Source organism: Scheffersomyces stipitis, chromosome 1 (genome assembly GCF_000209165.1).
Source record: "Scheffersomyces stipitis CBS 6054 chromosome 1, whole genome shotgun sequence".
Lineage (NCBI taxonomy): Eukaryota > Fungi > Ascomycota > Pichiomycetes > Serinales > Debaryomycetaceae > Scheffersomyces > Scheffersomyces stipitis.
In genome coordinates, this window is record NC_009068.1 from 2141126 (window position 1) to 2160760 (window position 19635).

The following is a 19635-nucleotide window of genomic DNA, read 5'->3' on the forward strand; positions in this document are numbered from 1 at the left end:
TAATGTCTCCTAATGCCCTCTACAAACGGATAAAGTATAGATTTTTTCGATTTTTTCGAATTTCGGATTTAGACCATGAACACTCTCTTGTCGACAACAATGTCCTCGTCATTTCAATTCAACCACCTATTTGACTATTTGATATATTTATATGCGTTCCCTTTCCTAGATCTTTGTTCTCGTTTTGTCTGTTTCATTCAAGTGCCTCCTAATGACTGCCGACAATAAAGTCTTGTAATCTTTACAAATGTTGTTCAACTTTCTCTCTACGAATGTTGTTTAACTAAATGTTATGATAAAATGCCAAGTTCTATATGTGTAATGTACAATTAATTTGCGATCACCAAGTCCGTGTAGTCCTGATTATTTTCGATGCTAAAGCTATGTTCGTTCGCTAAGTGAAGGAGACAAATGAAGTAGAAACTCGTTGAAATATCACTCCGTTCAGCCTTCGTGTACTTTCCTTCTATAGAATGAACCACCGAGCTGAAACATACCGTTTCACGAGAGTTATTTTCGTCATTTTCAGAATATTCTTCCGTACTATCACTTTTACGGTCCAAACCATTAGCATGTTTGTCTGCAGAAGTCTGGAAGATGGATTCTTGCTTTAGACGATCCCACAAGTTGGACTTAAGCAACTTGATATCTACCCTTTTTGCAACCTTAGAAAAATTGAGAAACCTTGGTTTCAACCCGAAAGAAGAAGCTGGAATTAGTTCGTTTCCTTCCATAGGATCAACATATCCATCGAAATTGTCTTCACCTTCTTCACCCTCCTGGAAAAAAGATGCATGGTACGACTGGTGGAGTTCTTCAATATCTTCTCTATATACATCATCCATAAGTCGAGACCTTTCCATTTCTTCTCTTTCTTGGTATCTATTGGACCAGTAGTTTTCGTCAGCGGGCACAGAGAGTTCGGATGCGGTTGTCTTTTTACTGTACACCATCCTCTTCTTATTGAATGTTTTTAAGAGCATGGGCTTTGTGAATAAACTGATAAGTCTCTTGGCTGTGAACTGAAAATCTTCTGTTAAGACATGTCGTGATTCTCTATGCGATTTGGGTAATACAGGAGGAGCAGCAGGATCAGCAAACAAGTCGTCTTCATCAATTTCTTCACCACCAAAGTCAATGAGTTTCTGTTCAGGTTTTGGTACATTCAACTTTGGGCCCTTTTTGACCAGTTCGCGAACATTCCTTTTCAAGTTGGATATCTTCCAATGGTTCTTGTTAGATAAACTAGGTTTCAAGTTCTTGTCGAAATACGCTAGTAATTCGTAATCAGGAATATCCACCAGTTCGCCAACCATATCCTTATCATCTTCCTGAAACGGTAGTTCAGTGTCATCAAATATTCTTTGTATGGTATTGTTAACGTCAACTTCGCTCATCACTCCAGTGATGGCGTTCTGTAATCCATACTCTTCCGATACTTCATCTTCTTCACCTTCATCGAGATCATCCTGAAAATCGTAGTTATTAATATCGTTATCTTCCTTAAATTCTTTAGGAAGTATACTTCCCAATAGATTTTCTTGCGTGAAAACATCTTCCACAGCCTCTTGCAATCTGGAAATGTTGTGTGAAATCATGGTGTCTTCAAATCCATCCTGGAAAAGAAACCGTTCTAGCCTATCAAGACTGTCATCTGCTAGATCAGTCTTGTCTACGGTTTCTTCCGAGTGGTTCATCCCTTTTTCGACAAGCTTGGGATCGGATGTCGTGTCGAAAGCAACCCTTCCTACCTTATCAATATTGAGAATGTGAAGCAATAAACTCTTGGATCCTCCTTCATCGAAATTGGACAAAGCCCTCTTGAAGATAGGATCTACAGATAACTCCTTCTCAATAACTGATGATCGTATATCCTCAAACGATCCTACCAAGGTTGTTTCCACTCTATCTGTTCTCCTTCTTCTTTTTACACTAATTTCGTCTTCGGTTCCATTCTGTTCGTCTGTTCTTACTTGTCCTTCAACCTCATCTGAAGTCTTTGATGATGCTAAGCCAGTCAACAACCTACTGGTTTCACTGGCTGCAGAGTCCACCCTCGACGAGTAGATTTTTACACACCCATCAAGCGTGGCCGAAGCCTTTTGGAAATTTATACTTCTACCTTCCCTTAGCAAGGACAAATCGTGAAAGTAGTCTATCAATGCAAAATCCCAAGAGTTTTTGGCATTGATCTTGTTATCTGTAGCCATTCGGATCCACATCTCGAAATCCGTGACATTGGTGGACCGCTTACCTAACATAGATCCTCCTACTCCACCTGCACTCATCATTGTCTATATATACATCGGTAATTTGACTTTCTGGAGTGGAGGAGAGTCGTTGCTAGAAGTAGAGACAATCGATGGAGTTGATCTTAACCATAACAGAGATCACGTGACTAGATAGTGAAAATATCGTAAAAAGCAAGCTGCAATTTTTACTCTTTTTTGACAGATTTTCAATTTACTACATTATGCAGGATACAAATATACGAGTCTTGTAATTTTGAAAAATAGAACTTGCAAAAGTTGGCCTTGGTAATAATCAGAGAATCGTTTTGTATTTGAATAATGACAGTATTTGAACTTATAGATATCTGCTGAAGATGTTTCTCCATAGAAGTCTACTATTTTTGAATAACTGATGTGTTTTGTATTAAATAGATTACGTTAAAGACATAAATAATTAGTTATGGGATCACCATTCTTGTGCTTTGACACCATAGATAGACTTCTTGGTACCTTTGATAGGCTTGATTAACTTGGAGCCACCTTCTAAGAAGGAGAACTTCTCTCTTCTGACAGCTTCGTACTTGCTGATGAACTCTTCCTTCTGTAAGGTCAAGCCAATATCGTCCAAACCATTAACTAAGCAATGCTTTCTGAATTCTTCGACGTCAAAGTGGTCCACCAAGACTTCGTCGGTTTCTCCATCTCTAATTTGCTGGGCAGGCAAGTCGATAGTCAATTTGTGGCCAGCAGTGACGACAGGATATAAAGTGGATTGAATCACATCAGCAGGAATTCTAATGGGCAACAAACCGTTCTTGAACGAATTATTGTAGAAGATATCACCAAAGGATGGGGCAATCATACACTTGATACCAAAGTCCTTGAGAGCCCATGGAGCGTGTTCTCTCGAAGAACCACACCCAAAGTTGTCACCAGTGACTAACAAGATCTCAGCCTTACGGTATGGCTCTACGTTCAAAACAAAGTCTGTTTCAACGTCTTTGCCAGTTACAGGGTCCTTCACGTATCTGGCTTCGTAGAATAAACCTGACTTCAAACCAGTTCTCTTAATGGTCTTCAAGAACTGCTTAGGAATGATAGCATCAGTGTCGACGTTAGCTTTGTCCAAAGGAGCAGTAATACCAGTGAGAACACCAAACTTGTCAATTCCTCCAGATGGAGCAGCAGTCTTGGCCTTCTTGGATTCTGGTTCCTTAGGAATGTCATAAAGTCTTTCCTGTTCTGTTCCTGGAGTGTCTTCAATGACTTCCTTTTCGTGTTCGTACACAGCATCTTGGAGAAGTTTGTCTTCGACTTCGTGTTCAATGTGAACAGCAGGTTCATCAGATGTATCGTAGTCGAATTCACGGATATCAGTGAAGTGACCTTTGATAGCAGCAGCAGCAGCCATGGCAGGAGACATCAAATGTGTTCTGGAACGAGCACCTTGACGACCCTCGAAGTTTCTGTTAGACGTAGAAGCACATCTCTCTTCAGGATCTAAAATATCTGGGTTCATACCAAGACACATCGAACAACCGGCTTCTCTCCACGAGAAACCAGCAGCTTCAAAGATCTTGTCCAAACCTTCCTTCTCAGCCTGGGCTTTGATCAATCCAGATCCAGGAACGATAAGAACCAACTTGACGTTGTCAGCCTTCTTGTGGCCCTTAGCGACCTTGGCAGCAGCTCTCAAGTCCTCGATACGGGCGTTAGTACACGAACCAATAAAGGCCTTGTCAATCTTGATATCTACCAAACGGGTGTTAGGAGTTAAGCCCTGGTACTTCAAGGCTCTTTCCATACCTGATTTCTTGATAGGGTCAGTCACATGTGCTGGGTCTGGAACACTGGCAGTGATAGGGAGGGCATCCTGAGGTGAGTTACCCCATGTGATTGTAGGCACGATATCTGAAGCAGCGATCTTGATGTCGTAATCAAAATGAGCACCTTCATCAGAATGCAAAGTTTTCCAGTAAGCCAATGCTTTCTCTAATTCAGCTCCCTTAGGAGCTAATGGTCTACCACTGATGTAGTCAAAGGTAGTCTGATCTGGCTTGATCATACCAGCACGTGCTCCGGCTTCAATAGCCATGTTGCAGATGGACATTCTGGCTTCCATTGACAAACTTTCAATTGCCTTACCAGCAAACTCGATGACACAACCAGTACCACCGGCAGTACCAATGACACCAATGACATGCAAGACCAAGTCCTTAGAAGTGATTCCTTCGGACAAATCACCCTCTACAGAGATTCTCATGTTCTTAGACTTGGCCTGGATAATCGTCTGGGTTGCCAAGACATGCTCGACTTCAGAGGTACCAATTCCGAAAGCCAAAGCCCCGAAGGCACCATGGGTAGAAGTGTGAGAGTCACCACAAACAACTGTGGTACCAGGCAAAGTGAACCCTTGTTCTGGGCCGACAATGTGAACAATACCCTGTCTGGAATCGTCCATGCCAAAATAGGTCACGTCAAAGTCCTTGACGTTCTGTTCCAAGGTTTCCACTTGTAATCTTGAATCGTCCTGGTCTATGAACGAACTGACGTTCTTGAAGTTGACACGAGAAATAGTGGGGATATTGTGGTCAACAGTTGCTAAAGTACAATCGGTTCTTCTGACAGGTCTTCCAGCATTCTTCAAACCTTCAAAAGCCTGTGGAGATGTCACTTCGTGAACTAAATGTCTGTCTATGTATAAGAGATACGATCCAGATTCGTCCTTGTGGACAATATGGTCTTCAAAGACCTTGTCGTATAATGTTCTGGGTGCCATTCTTAATGTTGAAGCTAAGAATAACGAGATATGTAACTGAAAGTTTTTACTTCAGAAAAGATTGGTTGGTTGTATATCTGTTAGAAGCGGAGCATCAGCTCTTATATAATTTTTCAGTTCTCGTTCGTTGATGCGGAGTCATACGTGCGGCCGCCGTTACCGCGCCGGTACCGGCCCATTCACACTCTTCACTCCTAGCCAATGGAGGCAGAATTATTAGTCAATGGAGCATTCCATGCAGGACTTCCGGGGATCGGCCCCCTTCCGATGAACAACACCAAGGTTTGGTCACGTGTTACTAAATCACGACAATAGCTATCAATTTTACTCCACATTCTAGAACCCTACAACGTAGACCCGCATTGAGAGATCATCATTAGTTCCTTCGTCTACGCTGATTAAACCTTAAAACTCTGAAAAAGCAAGTAAAAAGGTAAGTGTAAGAGAAAAGCTGTAGTTGAATTTCCTCGAATGCTTTTGGTTCCCCATTTGAACCGTTTGGAAATGGTATTTTTTTGCTCTGTTTAATCGTTGACGGGTGTTGGCTGACAACTGGAGGGTCTTTTCTAAAGACTTGGGCAATCGTCCACCAACAGTTTCCCAAATGTATTTTTCGTAAATTCTCTAGTAATAAAAAGTGCTAACTTTGGTGACAAAAGTATAGAACAATTGAAGTATATCCGTTTGCAGACGAACAAGAGGCTCAAAAGGGAGTAGTAGAGCTTAATAGATAGTCTCGCAAGTTGCTTTACGAGATATTCTGCGTAAATACAAATGCCTTTGCTGTGATGGTAAAAGTGTAAAATTTTTCGGTCTTGTTGAAGGCAGTGTTACAAAATATTTCCCCTGATCTCAGGGGTTCTGGTTCAAGAAAAACGTAAAGAGTAGAAGCAATATAAACCCTGAAGTTAAACTGCAGTTGAACCTTATAGTCGCCAAGATGAGAACCAAAACAGTCTAAGTTTATCACCACGCGTATATGGAGATACTCAGATTCTCAGATTCTCTATGAAAGGAGCACCAAATATTGAAAAAATGGTTATTAAATAAAAAGATTAAGAGCTCGCAATCATGGGTTTGGTCAAAAATTTACGAGTGCTTCATGCATGTACAGATCTCTCTTTTTGAACTATACAATATCTTTTTGAGCCACAATGGGGGATACTCTTTACTGATGACGCTGGGGTATCAAATGTATGTTGATTAGGGGAAGTTTGTAGTAGATACTTGAAGTAATGAAAGGGTACTTCCACAACAATATATAGCATAAACGGCCTAACACGCAAGGGATCCAGATAAACAGTTTTTGTTCTTGAATATTTACATTAGTCTAACTATGAATTTCCTTTTTCAGAGTCATCGAACTAAAATTGATAGAAGTTTATGATATTTTAATATGTTTTTATTATGTGCAATTTCCTAAAAATATTATTCAGCATAAATAATTAACACTGAATGCATAGGATTATAGAATATGTCAAAATTTTATAGGCGACTCAAGTTATTATTATTACGCTGCATTATTTGTGTTATTCAAAACAAATTCTGCCTATAACTAGCATCATATCGAGGCAAACAGGGGTAAGTCCAATACTCATCGTTCATCATTAGGCTTCCCTCTAATGATCGCTAGCTGCTGAAGTCTTCGCTTGCAGTACGAGCAACATTCAGCAACATACTTCGAGTGAATCACTATGAATTACCTCAAAGTTGTATCTAGACGAGCAATTTTGAGAAGTGCTCGTCACTTTTCGTGCATCTATTGCTCTCCTCACTGGCCGTTCTAGCCAGCTATCTCTTGCCAATATGTATCGAGGTCTGCAAGAAAAGTGATAAGACGGTTTGATATTTTCCCTTCGTTATTCGTAGTTTATCCCAGAGTTGCCAACAATAAAGTATTTTTGAAGAATCAAAAAATTGTCCAAAATATTTTAAAGCTGAATTTTTGCAAGTACATAAAAAAAAATGACCCGTAATTTTTATTTATGAGCGGATACAATGGATAAAAGAATTATTCTGGTTTGGCTTGTAGTGGACAAATTATATTAGTCCTTTGAGAAAATAGAAGCAATGCAATTAGAGCATTATTGTGTGTCGAATTATTAATGCAGAATGCCTGCTCGTGAAGGTTTCAAAATAAAAGAACTCGTATGTTCAATAATTTTCTATGGTGTACTTTTGGATGCGAAATACGAAAATGCTATTCAACCAGAGTGAAATCCTTATCCACATATAATATCTATAATAGAAGAGGAAACAGTGCCGCTTGACTTCATTGCCAGATAATATTATTCAACTATGGCTATCTGCGGAGACGGGCAGCGTTATTACAGGCGTTGGAGCTCATGCCATAAATTAACGCACGTAATGGAAAAGTCAGCTCCAGAGGACAACATTATTGCGGAAGAGAAATCTCTATCAAGCTTTCCAAATCTTCAAGAATGAAGCCTTTAGCAAAAGGTATCCCAGACACCTAACAAGTAGTTCATCAGGCACGTGATATAAATCATGCATTACTGACACGCGATCAAAATCAGGTGACCGATCCCAGATCTTTGTACTTCAGTCTTGATTGCTTGATGAAATGTTGATGAAGAGCCTCTACAAGTATTGTACAATTGACTGAAGACAAAAGAGTAAGGTCTGGAGAGCCATGATACCCACAGCAGGAAGAAGGTCCAAAATCCGGCCACCCCGTAAGTCACTCGTGAGTCTGTCCACTGACGGAGCCAATACCGACCCCACGGTAGACTTCGAAAAATCGTGGACCGTACTTGCGAATGCCATTACCCAGATCCAGAACAAGAATGTTTCGAACCTCTCGTACGAGCAATTGTACAGAAAGGCATATGTACTTGTTCTTCGCAAGTACGGTGCCAAATTGTACGATAATGTCGCCAGCTTGATTACACACCACTTACTAGCCAGACGTGACTATTTGCTAGACATAGCCAATGCAGAGGACTTCATGAGAGCCGTGATTCTCGAATGGGACGAACATTTACAGCTGATGAAGTTTGTCAGCGACGTTCTCATGTATTTGAATCGTGTGTATGTAAAGGAGCAGAAAAAGTTGCTCATCTATGACTTGGGAATAGAGCTTTTCAAAGACAATGTTATAAAGCACAACCACGACGAAGTGGGCCAAAAAATCGTTGAAATAGTAATCACAGAAATTACACGCAACCGTAGAGGCGAGGTAATCACAACGACGATGTATATAACGAAACTTATCAATATGCTTGAGTTGTTGGTGGAGTCTGGCGGTTCTGCGGATCTACAGCAATATGGTGAAAACTACTACCAGACTACTTTTGAACCGGCATTTCTCGGAAATTCAGAAACTTTCTTCTATAACTTCTCTCAGGAGCTAGTAAACTACAAGTTGGGCTCGCGATACCTTCGTGAAGCCGCTCAGTTTGTCAAGGAAGAGGAAAACAGAATCAACTTCTACCTACCTTCTTCAACGTACCCTAAACTCATAGACCTCATGAACAACATCATTATCAAAGACAAAATCGACGACATAATCTCACTACCTTACGAGCAACAAGGACTTTCCTACTGGTTGCAGCCAGTGATAGGAAATATCTTTGAAGACAAAAATGACAGTCATCACTTCGAGGAGCTAAGAATATTGTACCAGTTAATAGGACGGTTTGCGGATGATTTCCAGCTTCTTCGATTACGGTTGAAATCGAACATCATCTCTCAAGGATCACAGCTTCCAGAGTTTGTCAAAACCTCTCTCCAGAATGCTGGAGAAAAGAAAACTACCTACAATTCCACCGCGTTTGCCATCAAATGGATAGATACGGTATTGAGATATCGAGAACAAATATTCAAGTTGCTGTTGGAGTCATTCCAACTGGATCCAATTATTGAGCAGACTATCACATATGCCATGCGTGATTTCATCAATGGCAATGGCAACAACAGGAAAAACTCACCCATAGTCAATGCGCCAGAGCTCTTGTCCATTTACATGGATTATCATATAAAGCAAAAAAGTAAGCCCTCACCTTCGAAAGACGTGAATTCAGACCTGACAGAAGTGTTTATCAGCAAGTCTATTGAGTTCTTACGGTTTATCAAGGACAAGGATGCATTTGAAGCAAACTACGCCAATCATTTTGCTAAACGATTTTTGAATTCTAAGGGGACTACCCAGAACGGAAATGCAAACAATAAATTAGGCGTCGATTTGGAGGAATTAATACTCTCAAGATTAGGTGAGGAAATGGGAACAACGTCGTTGGCTAAGGTAATAAAGATGAACAAGGACATAAAACTGTCGAAGGACACCACCTCCGATTGGAGGAAATATACTATCAAAAATCAGGTGCCTGATTTGGTTGAACTTGAATTAAAAATCTGCAATGTCACTGATTGGCCCAAATCTATGACGAAGGACTACAAGTCATTTTCCAAGAGCGACACTGGCGAAATTCAATTCATATGGCCCAAGAAGTTGCGTACTACTATGGGTGAATTTGAAGAGTTCTGGTTCTCGGGCAAGAAGAACGACAATAAATCCTTGTATTGGAGTCCTAAGTTTGGTTCCATGGATATGAGAATTACATATCCTTCCAGAACTTACGAAATCAATTTGTCTACATATGCTGGGATTATCATGTTACTTTTTGCTCCTCAGTCTTCCAATGCGGACGGATCCATGGTGCTGGCGTTTGACGAAAAGAAGGAATTAACATACAACGAAATTCAAGAACTTACAGGGATACCCGAGGCGGATCTCAAGAGACACTTGCAATCGATCGCAGTTGCTCCTAGACTGAGGTTGTTGGTGAAACTGCCAATGACAAAGGAAGTCAATGACGATGACGTCTTTAGATTGAATGAGAGCTTCAAATCGCCTTCAATAAAGGTGAAGGTATTAACAGTTTCTGCAGCTTCTTCAGTAGCACCAACAAGATCCAAACCGAAGACAGAACAGGAAGAGGAGGCAGAAGAAGTTCAGAGCAATATTGCTGAGGGCCGGAAGATTGAAGTCAATGCTGCTATTGTTCGTATCATGAAGTCAAGACATACAATTCGACACAACGAGCTTATTGAAGAACTCATCAAGCAGTTGCAAAATCGATTCCAGCCACTGATCTTGTTGATCAAGCAACGCATAGAGGACTTGATAGAAAAAGAATACTTGAAGAGAGATGAAGAGGAAAGAAACTTGTACCACTATGTGGCATAGGTGATAATGGCACGAATGTGCTTTTGCTCTTTCTAGCATTGCATGTATTATATTATTTTAGCATAAGCATTGTAAGTGCCGTAATGACATAATAATACAGCAATAGCGAAGACAACACACTGTATTATAGCCTCTAAATCTCTGGCAATAACCTTCGTTTAAGGCTAGTAATAGTGGAGCTATCAGTCGAAGCTGAGAAGAGAAGCCACAGTGAAGTTTTTATTCGCTGCATTTTATTCACAAAGACAATTCCATACTATAACTCGAAGGTCAAAAAATTTCAAGCCAATCAGAGATAAAATAACCTAATGGTTTCATTGGAAATACGACAGAGTACCTGAAAATTCACAATTCGTATTAGCACCGACAACTACTTCGATAATGCAACAGTCTGAGGAATAGATTTTGTAACAAGCTTAGTAACAAGCTTATCTCGGTCATCGCACTATAAATTAGCTTCTTAACTCGGTAGAACCAATTGTAAGTCCATCTGACTGTGTGATAGAAACAAGAAATGAGGAATAGTCCTTGACAAATGCAATCCCCAAGTTAATGGATTAAGACCAGATGGGTTGCTTCTGATCTTTTAGGAATTCGGCCGAATACCTATCCAGGAAGATTAACGGGAGATTAACCTAAATAGGCAAGTACAAAATCCGAAATTACTAATGTAGTTTGCAAAGTCTGACCATACGTTGTTCATTAGACAGAAAGGCAATGTAGACGATATAGATGTAGACGATATAGATGTAGACGATATAGATGTAGACTTTGAACGAAAAGTAATTGAATTTTCAAATGTATAAAAATGAACCAATTCGAACCTTCAAGTGGAATTTTTTGATTTGCCTTAATTCAACAGTCCAGTTCTTACCATAGAAGTTAAAGAACAGTTCCGTACCATCGAGAAACACAAAGTACATCCTACTCAATTTAAAAAAATGTCCAAAACTACAGTTTTCATCACTGGTGCCACCGGCTTTGTAGCCCAAAATACGATTGTGGAGCTTCTCTCCAGAGGATACAGTGTTGTCGGTTCAGTTAGATCGGAAGAGAAGGGTGAAATGTTGAAGACTTACTTTGGTGATAACTTCCAGTACGTTGTCGTGGCTGGGTTTGAGAATAAGGGAGCCTTTGATGTAGCCTTAAAGCAACATCCTGAAGTAACCGTCTTTTTGCATACTGCTTCCCCAGTTAGTTTTGGTACTGAAGATTTGGAGAGGGACGTCTTGATTCCTGCTATCGAGGGTACAAGAAATGCATTGCAATCTGTGCACGAACATGCTCCTCAGGTCAAGAGAGTGGTCGTCACCAGTTCTGCTGTTACTTTGAGCAACTTCTCTGATGTCTCTGATCCTAAATTCAAGGCAAACGAGGACTTGTGGTACGGTGTTACTTACGAAGAGGGTTCGAAGAACCCCTCAATTGCTTATACAGCTTCTAAAGTATTTGCCGAAAAGGCTGCCTGGGAATTTGTTGAAACCAATAAACCAAACTTCTCTCTTTCAACCATCCTTCCTCCATATGTCTTTGGCCCTCAGGCACAGGATGAGTCTGCCAAAGGTCAATTGAACATTTCAGCTGAATTTGTTGCTGCTGTCTACCGTTTGTCCAAGATTGATAAAGTTCCTGAAGTATTCGGTCCTTTCGTTGATGTCAGAGATGTGGCTAAGGCTCATGTTATTGCATTCGAGAACGATGAAGCCAAGGGCAAGAGAATCATTACTTACTCAGGAAGATTCCACCTGCAAACAATCTTGAACATCATCAGAGACAACTTTGCCGATCTTCGTGATAAATTGCCCGTTGGTATTCCTTCCAATGGTGACGTCTCCGAGTCTGTTGCATGGGACGACCAGAAATCGAAGAAGATTTTAGGATTCGAGTTCATTGATATCGAGAAGACTGTTATCGATACTGTCAATCAATTGATCAGAGCCAATAAATAACTTGTTACTTTGGTTTTCAACAATATTTAGAAGCACTGAATTGTTCAGCAGCGAATAAATAGTGATTTGAATTTGGATTGTAGAGCTGATTTGAGATAAGATTTGTAGAACATTAAGCAGAGATGGTACTTTTCATCAATATTTAATTATTTCTTATTATTTCCTAGGAGATGTAAAGACGAAAGCATTTGAACACGCCCACCTCATCAACTGAATGTGTTAATTTGTTAAGGGAAGGATAAATAAACCACATTTTGCAACCTTACGGTTGCAAGATATAGCCTGCATGTGGCCATGAAAAATGATTTTGCACATTATTCTAAATTCTGAAGATTGAAATATACAAAGTCGAATATAGGACGTACATCTTCTCTGACTCTCTGACTTCTAACAAATATAGGTAAAGAAATGGAATTACTCTCATTGACCTTTTGATATATGAAAACTATTGTAATTATGCTATCAATAATATATATTATGTGCAAATGGAACACTACTAATTTGCAAGGTGCAAACTCAACATGCAAACCAACTAAGTCAACTAACCTGCAAAATTTTCATTCAACTCAAAATCAATTAACTACTCAGAAAACAATATTCTTTGTATACTATCCCATTTCACTCCCAAAAAATGTCTGCCAACGATATATTGGACGTGTTAAACATTCAGCGAGATGAGCTGAAGCAACCTGCAAAAAAGAAACAGAAAACAGCTGTTGAAATCCAGAGACAGTCTGGTATGGCCAGAGAGCTCTACAACTTGATTGGTCCCAATACTCCTCCTGTAAACTTACCGTTTGTTGGAGCCAACAGCAGCAAGGCTCTGATGAAAATGAAAGTTTCCCCGTGGACGAAAAGGGCCTTTAAGCCGAATAAACTCAACAAAGACTCGGATGAAGTCACCCTACATCATTGGGTCAAGGGATCGAAGGAGCTTTTGGAACAGGAAGAAGCAGACAAACCATACTTCTTTGAGAAGTTCAATGTGAAAATCGACTTTCCTGAATTGGTTAATGAAGAAACTTACGACAAGTATATGGTAGAAATTAAGGAAAGAGAAAAGAGGTTGAGAGAAGAGAAAAAGAGAAGAGAAAAGGAAAAGAAGGAACAAGAAGCAATTGAGAAATCTAAGCGAGAACAAGAGGCGAAGGAAAAAGAAAAGAAAGAGAAAGAAGCCAAAGAAGCTAAGGAACTGAAGGAAAAAGAATCTGTTTCTGCCTCTGGAGAACTGCAAGAAATAGAAGAGTCCGCTATAAAGTTGGAATCTGAAACTTCTAATAAGGAACTGGAATCCAAGGAGAGCAAGACTGATGATAATATATCCAAAGATAAAGAGGGAGATTCGAGTAAAGAATCCAATCAGGTAGCGACGGAAGCAAAGGAAAGAGAAGCAAACGAAGAAGAACCTGAAGAAGAACCTGAAGATTGGACCTACGAAGAAACTCAATACTTGTTTGAACTAACGAGAGACTTTGAGTTGAAGTGGCCCTTAATTTATGACAGATACAACTATCCCACAAAACGTGATGTGGAAGACTTGAAGGAACAGTTTTACAGGATTTGTATTAAGACGTTGGAAGATCAGCCAAATTCCAATCCTTCTCTTATAGAATCATTGAGCGCATATTCCAAGCCGAGAGAACTCGAGAGAAAGCAATATTTAGAAAACTTACTTAAGAGAACTCCAGCAGAAATAGCCGAAGAGGAATCACTTGTTATAGAGGCTCGTCGTTTCGAATTGGCTGCAAAGAAGATGTTGATAGAAAGATCTCATTTGTTGACATTGTTGGATTCACCTCAAACTACGCAGTCAGTACAACAATATCAATCTTCACAAGGTCTCACTAACTTGTACAATAACTTAATGATAATAGACAAAAATCAAAAGAAGCGGCAATTACAACAACAGCAGAAGGCAATCGCTTCGGGAAACCAGGACCCCGTGCCTCCTCCTATTCCAATTGCTGCATCGTCGTCTTTCAAGAAAGACAGATCTTTCCAAACCCACTTACAGCAATATTTGGCAGGTCTACTCAAGCAAAGCCAGAATGTCAATCCAGCTATCAAACAAGAGTCCAATGCCATACAGCAATTGTTGGCAAAGAGACTTACACAGAAGGAAGAAGAAGCTTACGGTTTACATTTCCATGGTTCCGAAAAACTCAATCCTGGTGTAATCTTGAGATCTACGCAAAAGTTGCCCGGGTTGCAACAGAAGCAATCTGTACTTAAATCAGTAAACTCTGTTCTTCAGGAATTAGATATTCCAACGGCAGGTGGAACTAGCTGGAAGCCTGTAATGCCAACAAGAAAGACTATGACCAAGTATGATGAACTCATAAGATCTGTTGTTGCTCTCTTGGATCTTAAGAAGGGTAAGGATAAACTTGAAGCCGAAATTAGATTGATCAAGAGTCAAAGAGGTTTACAATGAGCAATGCATAGTATCAGAATATATGTACAATAATGTTTTTTATAATGAATGCTAAATTAGTGATGAAGAAGTAAAAGATGCAATTTTAGATTCAGAAACTGAAATCAAATGAGGAAATCCCAACGGGTGGAATCTCTCTAGTATAGTTCGAAGACAACCGAGAAAGTTCATTCAACTTTTCATGGAAGATGACTTCAAGATCTTCCATGACTTCAGCTTCAGGAGGAGAAATTTCACCAACTCCAAATGTCAGTCCCGATTGAGTAAGGTCGTAAAGCTTATAAGGAGAAAAAGCATAGTCCAAGTGGTTATTGGATAAGGTAATTGGATTTGACAAATTATTGAGAAAACAACTTGCAATACTTTTAACATTTGACAAATCCTTATACCCTTCGAACAATATAGTTGAATACAAGAAAATATCGGCCACAGTTATCATAGAACGCGTTCGGAAGTATTGGTGAGCGGGAATTATATTTGAAGACAATTTTGGTAGCTCCGCTATCAGCTTTAGAAACCTAGTGAAAGATGAATTGATAATATTAAACTTGAATTCTTTAAAGTGTATAGAGAAGAACTCTAATAGTATGCTTGCAATCTTCCAATTTTCCGTTTGATTGTTTGCAACTGCTCTTGAATAAATGCTAACCAAGTGGTATAACAAGTCAACGTTTTCAGAATGAGTATACCTTATTAGAATTGAATCACAACAATCATTGAAATTCAACGTTCTTAATAATTCACCGTGTAAATTAGATAATCTTCTTGTCAAGGGTAATGTTTGCAATTTATAAATGTCCAACTCAGAGTTCAAAATGCCAAGTTTGGAGGCAAGAGATGGAATTTGAGTATTGTCGGCGCATAATTCCAAACATTCCTTTTTGATACATTTAATAGTCTTAACACAGAAGTCCTTGTACCAGTTGGAAGAGAAGTACTTATCATACTCATTATTTAAAGTTCTCACCATACCCCCGATCAAATTCTTCTTAGACACGGTATTCAATTTGAAACTTTTTGAAATATTGCAGATGGCATTTGATACTATACGATGTCTGAAGTTTTGCAAATGGAACATGGTGATGTCGTCAATAGTTAATCCCTTCTGAACTTCAAATATGTCAACCTTCTCCTTATGCAATAGGTTAATTGTAGTAGCAAGATATTTTGAGAATGAAAATGAACACAAGCTCCTAAGAACATTCGTAGATAGAATGTCTCTGCAACTCTTGAGACTATTGTATTTTATAATTTCGTTGAACAAAAAGAGGGAAAACTTGTCTCGCAGGTACTGATTACCAGTGTAGGGAAATTTTTGAAGAATGAGCTGGTTCCAATTAGGATCAGGAAGTAAAGATGTACACCGAACCCATACTCTTATACCTAACTCGACATCGAGATCTGCATCAGATTCTTCTGCGACTGTTGGCAACGGAAAACGTCCCATCTGTACATTCAACATGCGATGGTTTTGCAAGGTTATCTCGTTTAGAGTATCAGACAACCCTTTAATTAATCTATAATCCTTGGTCCTAGATATACGATCAAGGCACTGTAAAACTAGTCTGAAAAGATCCTTGAATAATTTCTGAGTTTTATCCAAATTGATGTTCTTCAATATCGACAAATATTGTAAAGAATATTTCAAATCAGAGAATGGAGTCATTATCTTCTCAAAAACTTTGACTAGACGCCTCCAAAGCTTTATTACTCCAGGAAGAGTAAAATACCTTGACAACAACGAATTTGCATATTCGACTAATGTTTCAAATGGGATTGTACCTTTTTTAGCTAGGCAAATATCAATGTAATCACCAAGGAAATGTAATGCAACCAGAAGTATAGTTGTATCATTGGAACTGGTAATCTGAGAAATGAGGTCGAACACTTGATTTTTTAGATCAACAACAGAGAGCTGACGCAACAATAGGACGAAATTTGCACGATTCATAAACATCGCATAATACTCCTTACCGGGTTGGTAATGATAATGACTCGAAGTAATGAACTTTGTTATTAGTCTTTTGGTTTTTGTTTGCTCGGGCAACTCAGAAACATAAGAATAAAGTAGCATCATAAACCGTTCAAAAAAGCAGTTGTCTGGAATATCGTCACGCGAACGAATTTGCCCAATCAAATCTGATACTAACATTTCATCCGCAAAGTTGCCAAATCTTCTGAAGGTGATTCCAGAATACAATAAGAGAACCATTCGCTCTTCAAATGGCCAATGGAATCTCTTATTTAAATGCTGAATGACATCAAGAAACTTGTTGTGAATCGTGGAATCATTTTCACCAGAAATGAAATTGTACATTACATAGAATGGAGACCAACTGTAAAACTTTGAAGGTAAGCAAACTATCAAAGAATGTAAAGCATCCAACGTAATATCCACATCCACTTCTGTTGACACCACTTTAAGCGCTGCAATTACCAGTTTCCACATGTCGCTCGGAGAATTTGCTGAAGTAAACATGATATAAAATGACTCGTAACCTTTGGAGGCCTTTCCATTTACTAGCATGCTGGAAAACTCAATGCTTTCGAAATTGCGAAAGAAAAGAAGCCAGTAATCCCTATTCAAATCAGATATCTTATTTGATAAGGCATCGAGGTTAGAATTGCCAGAATTGTTCAGTATGATGTGCAAGCAATAATATAAGAGATAAAAGTAGGGAAACCAGAACCAGCACTTCTTGGCTAGTTTGAAATCTTTCACTTGAATAAGATGAGCAAAAATGCCATTCAATAGCTTGATGGAACTCGTAGAAGGTGGTTCCTGGCAAATTAAAGACCATTGAAGAACACCCTTGATGGACTCATATATCTCATCAGCAACCACCTTGTCAAGATACAAGTTCTGACGAAATAACCTTAATATGAAGCTAAGGTATTTCACCATCTCACCATTATTCATATTCAACAAGTTAAAGTTAAAGGTTTCTCCCATTACCAAAAAGTGAATGGAATCCTTCCCGAGAACATAGCTTTTGCCTTCTTCCAATGCCTTAATCTTAGATAAATCGATAGCACTCAATATGAAGTTGGACTGAAAATTAGTGTCATCGTGAAGGTAAGCCTTGTTGAAGTTGAAAGAGTTAGGGCTATAATTGACATTCCTCACACGCTTTTCACTTTCAGCCTCTATTACTACTGTTGCTAAGATTGGTGTTCTCAGAAACTCGTACTGTGCACCAAAAATGTCTTTTGCATTTGCTTTTCCACTTTGGGGTACGTCCATAGTTTCAAGTATCTTTCTCGATGATTTCTTTTTGTCAATTTTTCTACCGTTAACTTTTAGCAGTTTTTTGGGAAGCCTGGCAAAGGATGTTTCTGAAAGTAGTCTTTGCTTTCGTGGGACTTGCCCACTAGTACGAGTTGCTATGTGTTTTCTTCCAGAAGCCGAATTCTTACTTCCCAATCCCAGACCTAATTTTCGTTTCTTTCTGTGATCATTTGAAGAAGCCTTCGACTTTGTACTTCTTCCTCCAGAAAACATTGGATTGACATAATCAGACTCGCGAACGAAGTTGGTTTCATCAATTCCTGCGTTTGAGGTCAACACATCTCTAATGTCAATTGCTTCAAAACTGATGTCACTGTTAATGTTATCCTTGCTCAAGGGACTGGCTTCAAAAATATCTGAACCGTTTTCAGAAATTGATCCAATGTCTTCATCTGATGAACTATCAGACAATATTCCGAAGGAATCTAGACGATACGGTTTGGGAATTATACTTTCACGGAGTTCTCTATCAGTAGATGGAAGTATACTTTCATCTTCTTGACTGACTACTTCTTCAGTTATGAAATTAATCATTTCGTTCCTCAGTGCTGATCTAACCACTGGTTTTCTAGAAGTGTGCTTCCTTATTGCTAATCCTTTTCTACTTTCTTCACTGTGAGGTTTAACCCTATTTTTAATTCTTCTGGAACGATTTATGTGATTATTAGTGTACCTATCAGTATATCTGTCGACCGTCGATATGTAGGTTGGCTCAACTTGTTGATCGCCTTCATCATCATCATCTACAATTATGGATCTGGAGTTTCTACTGAGATCAAGCGAGTCGTCCGAATCACTATTGTACTCGCTAAAAGAGTCATACCCAAGTTGGCTCTGGTATGAAAACGGTTGTGTCTCTTGAAACTCATAATTAAACTCTAGACTATCACTTTTGTTTTCTCTAGATTTTTCTTCTTCAATTTCATGTTGTTCTTTATTCTGTGCTGTTCTTGACTGTCTCCCCAAAATGGAGTAGAAGTTCTTGGACCTGTACTTTTCATCCCTAGGATTAGCTGCCTTTTGTTGGAGATAATTGTAGTTAAGGAACTTGACTATGGGCTCAAGATCGTGGTTCTTTTCCTGGTATACTTCGTTAAGATAATCTATACTAGACAATCCAAGGTAATGCGCCTGGTCAGCCAAATATGGATGTGTACTAGCAAAATTTCGTTTCCTCAATCCCCGACGTGAATTTGACGTCGTTTCGTAGTTTCGTGAGTCTAAGTAAATTTGTAAATTGTTATTGTCTTCGTGATCGGACTTTTGCAATTGGACTATATCTAGCGGATTCTGACTTGTTCCATTGACAACGGGTATTAATTGGCTCATGGAAAGTTCTTCTTCGCTATCTTCTACGATTTCTCGTTCGAGACGGTCTATTGTCAGTCTTTTTGCCACTTGAGAGAGATCACTCCACTCATCTGGCGAGAATATATCGCCAAACTTAGATGATGTTCGAAGTCTGTTCTGAATAGTATTTCGTTTCGACGGCGAAAGCAGTTTTAACCCCGCTGCCAAGCTGAAGGGCGACACATTGGAAGAGTCTAGAAAACAGTCCTCGTCGTCCTCCGAATCTGGAATGTATTCCAACGGCTCCAGCATGTTGTTATATTGGTGTTGAGTATCTGTGAAAATGCATGGGGGTATGACTTTTTAACTAGAAAGCTTGGAATTTAAATGATAAGGAAGGATATCTGAGAGAACTGGATGTAAAAGAGCAACTAGAATAAAGAAGGAGAAATGT

The 19635-nt window shown here is 39.2% G+C and overlaps 6 protein-coding genes across 6 annotated transcripts; 3 read left to right on the forward strand and 3 right to left on the reverse strand. All coding sequences in view use genetic code 12, as the record gives it.

Annotated features, from left to right (window-relative positions):
- Positions 1-329: 329 nt before the first annotated feature.
- On the reverse strand, positions 330-2288 carry PICST_52712 (predicted protein; the record flags this gene model as incomplete). Its single annotated transcript, XM_001387998.1, has 1 exon — positions 330-2288. The coding sequence occupies one exon, from the start codon at positions 2286-2288 to the stop codon at positions 330-332; it is 1959 nt and encodes a 652-aa protein (XP_001388035.2).
- A 350-nt stretch (positions 2289-2638) lies between these two features.
- On the reverse strand, positions 2639-5046 carry LEU1 (3-isopropylmalate dehydratase). Its single transcript, XM_001387999.1, has one exon. It carries the CDS (start codon positions 5008-5010, stop codon positions 2698-2700), a length of 2313 nt encoding a protein of 770 aa, XP_001388036.1. The 5' UTR covers positions 5011-5046; the 3' UTR covers positions 2639-2697.
- A 2923-nt stretch (positions 5047-7969) lies between these two features.
- Positions 7970-10219, forward strand: PICST_51711 (predicted protein; the record flags this gene model as incomplete). The annotated part of the gene is given in 3 exon segments (XM_001387617.1): positions 7970-9064; positions 9080-9688; positions 9713-10219. Coding segments are annotated over 3 exon segments (2211 nt in total), but the record flags the coding sequence as incomplete, so codon positions are not given.
- A 941-nt stretch (positions 10220-11160) lies between these two features.
- GRP2.3 (osmotic stress induced protein) lies at positions 11161-12168 on the forward strand (the record flags this gene model as incomplete). The annotated part of the gene is made up of 1 exon (XM_001387618.1): positions 11161-12168. The coding sequence occupies one exon, from the start codon at positions 11161-11163 to the stop codon at positions 12166-12168; it is 1008 nt and encodes a 335-aa protein (XP_001387655.2).
- A 631-nt stretch (positions 12169-12799) lies between these two features.
- PICST_34478 (predicted protein) lies at positions 12800-14602 on the forward strand (the record flags this gene model as incomplete). The annotated part of the gene is made up of 1 exon (XM_001387619.1): positions 12800-14602. The coding sequence occupies one exon, from the start codon at positions 12800-12802 to the stop codon at positions 14600-14602; it is 1803 nt and encodes a 600-aa protein (XP_001387656.2).
- A 17-nt stretch (positions 14603-14619) lies between these two features.
- PICST_66553 (predicted protein) lies at positions 14620-19493 on the reverse strand (the record flags this gene model as incomplete). Its single annotated transcript, XM_001388000.1, has 2 exons — positions 14620-15246; positions 15347-19493. The coding sequence occupies 2 exons, from the start codon at positions 19491-19493 to the stop codon at positions 15182-15184; spliced, it is 4212 nt and encodes a 1403-aa protein (XP_001388037.2).
- Positions 19494-19635: the final 142 nt, after the last annotated feature.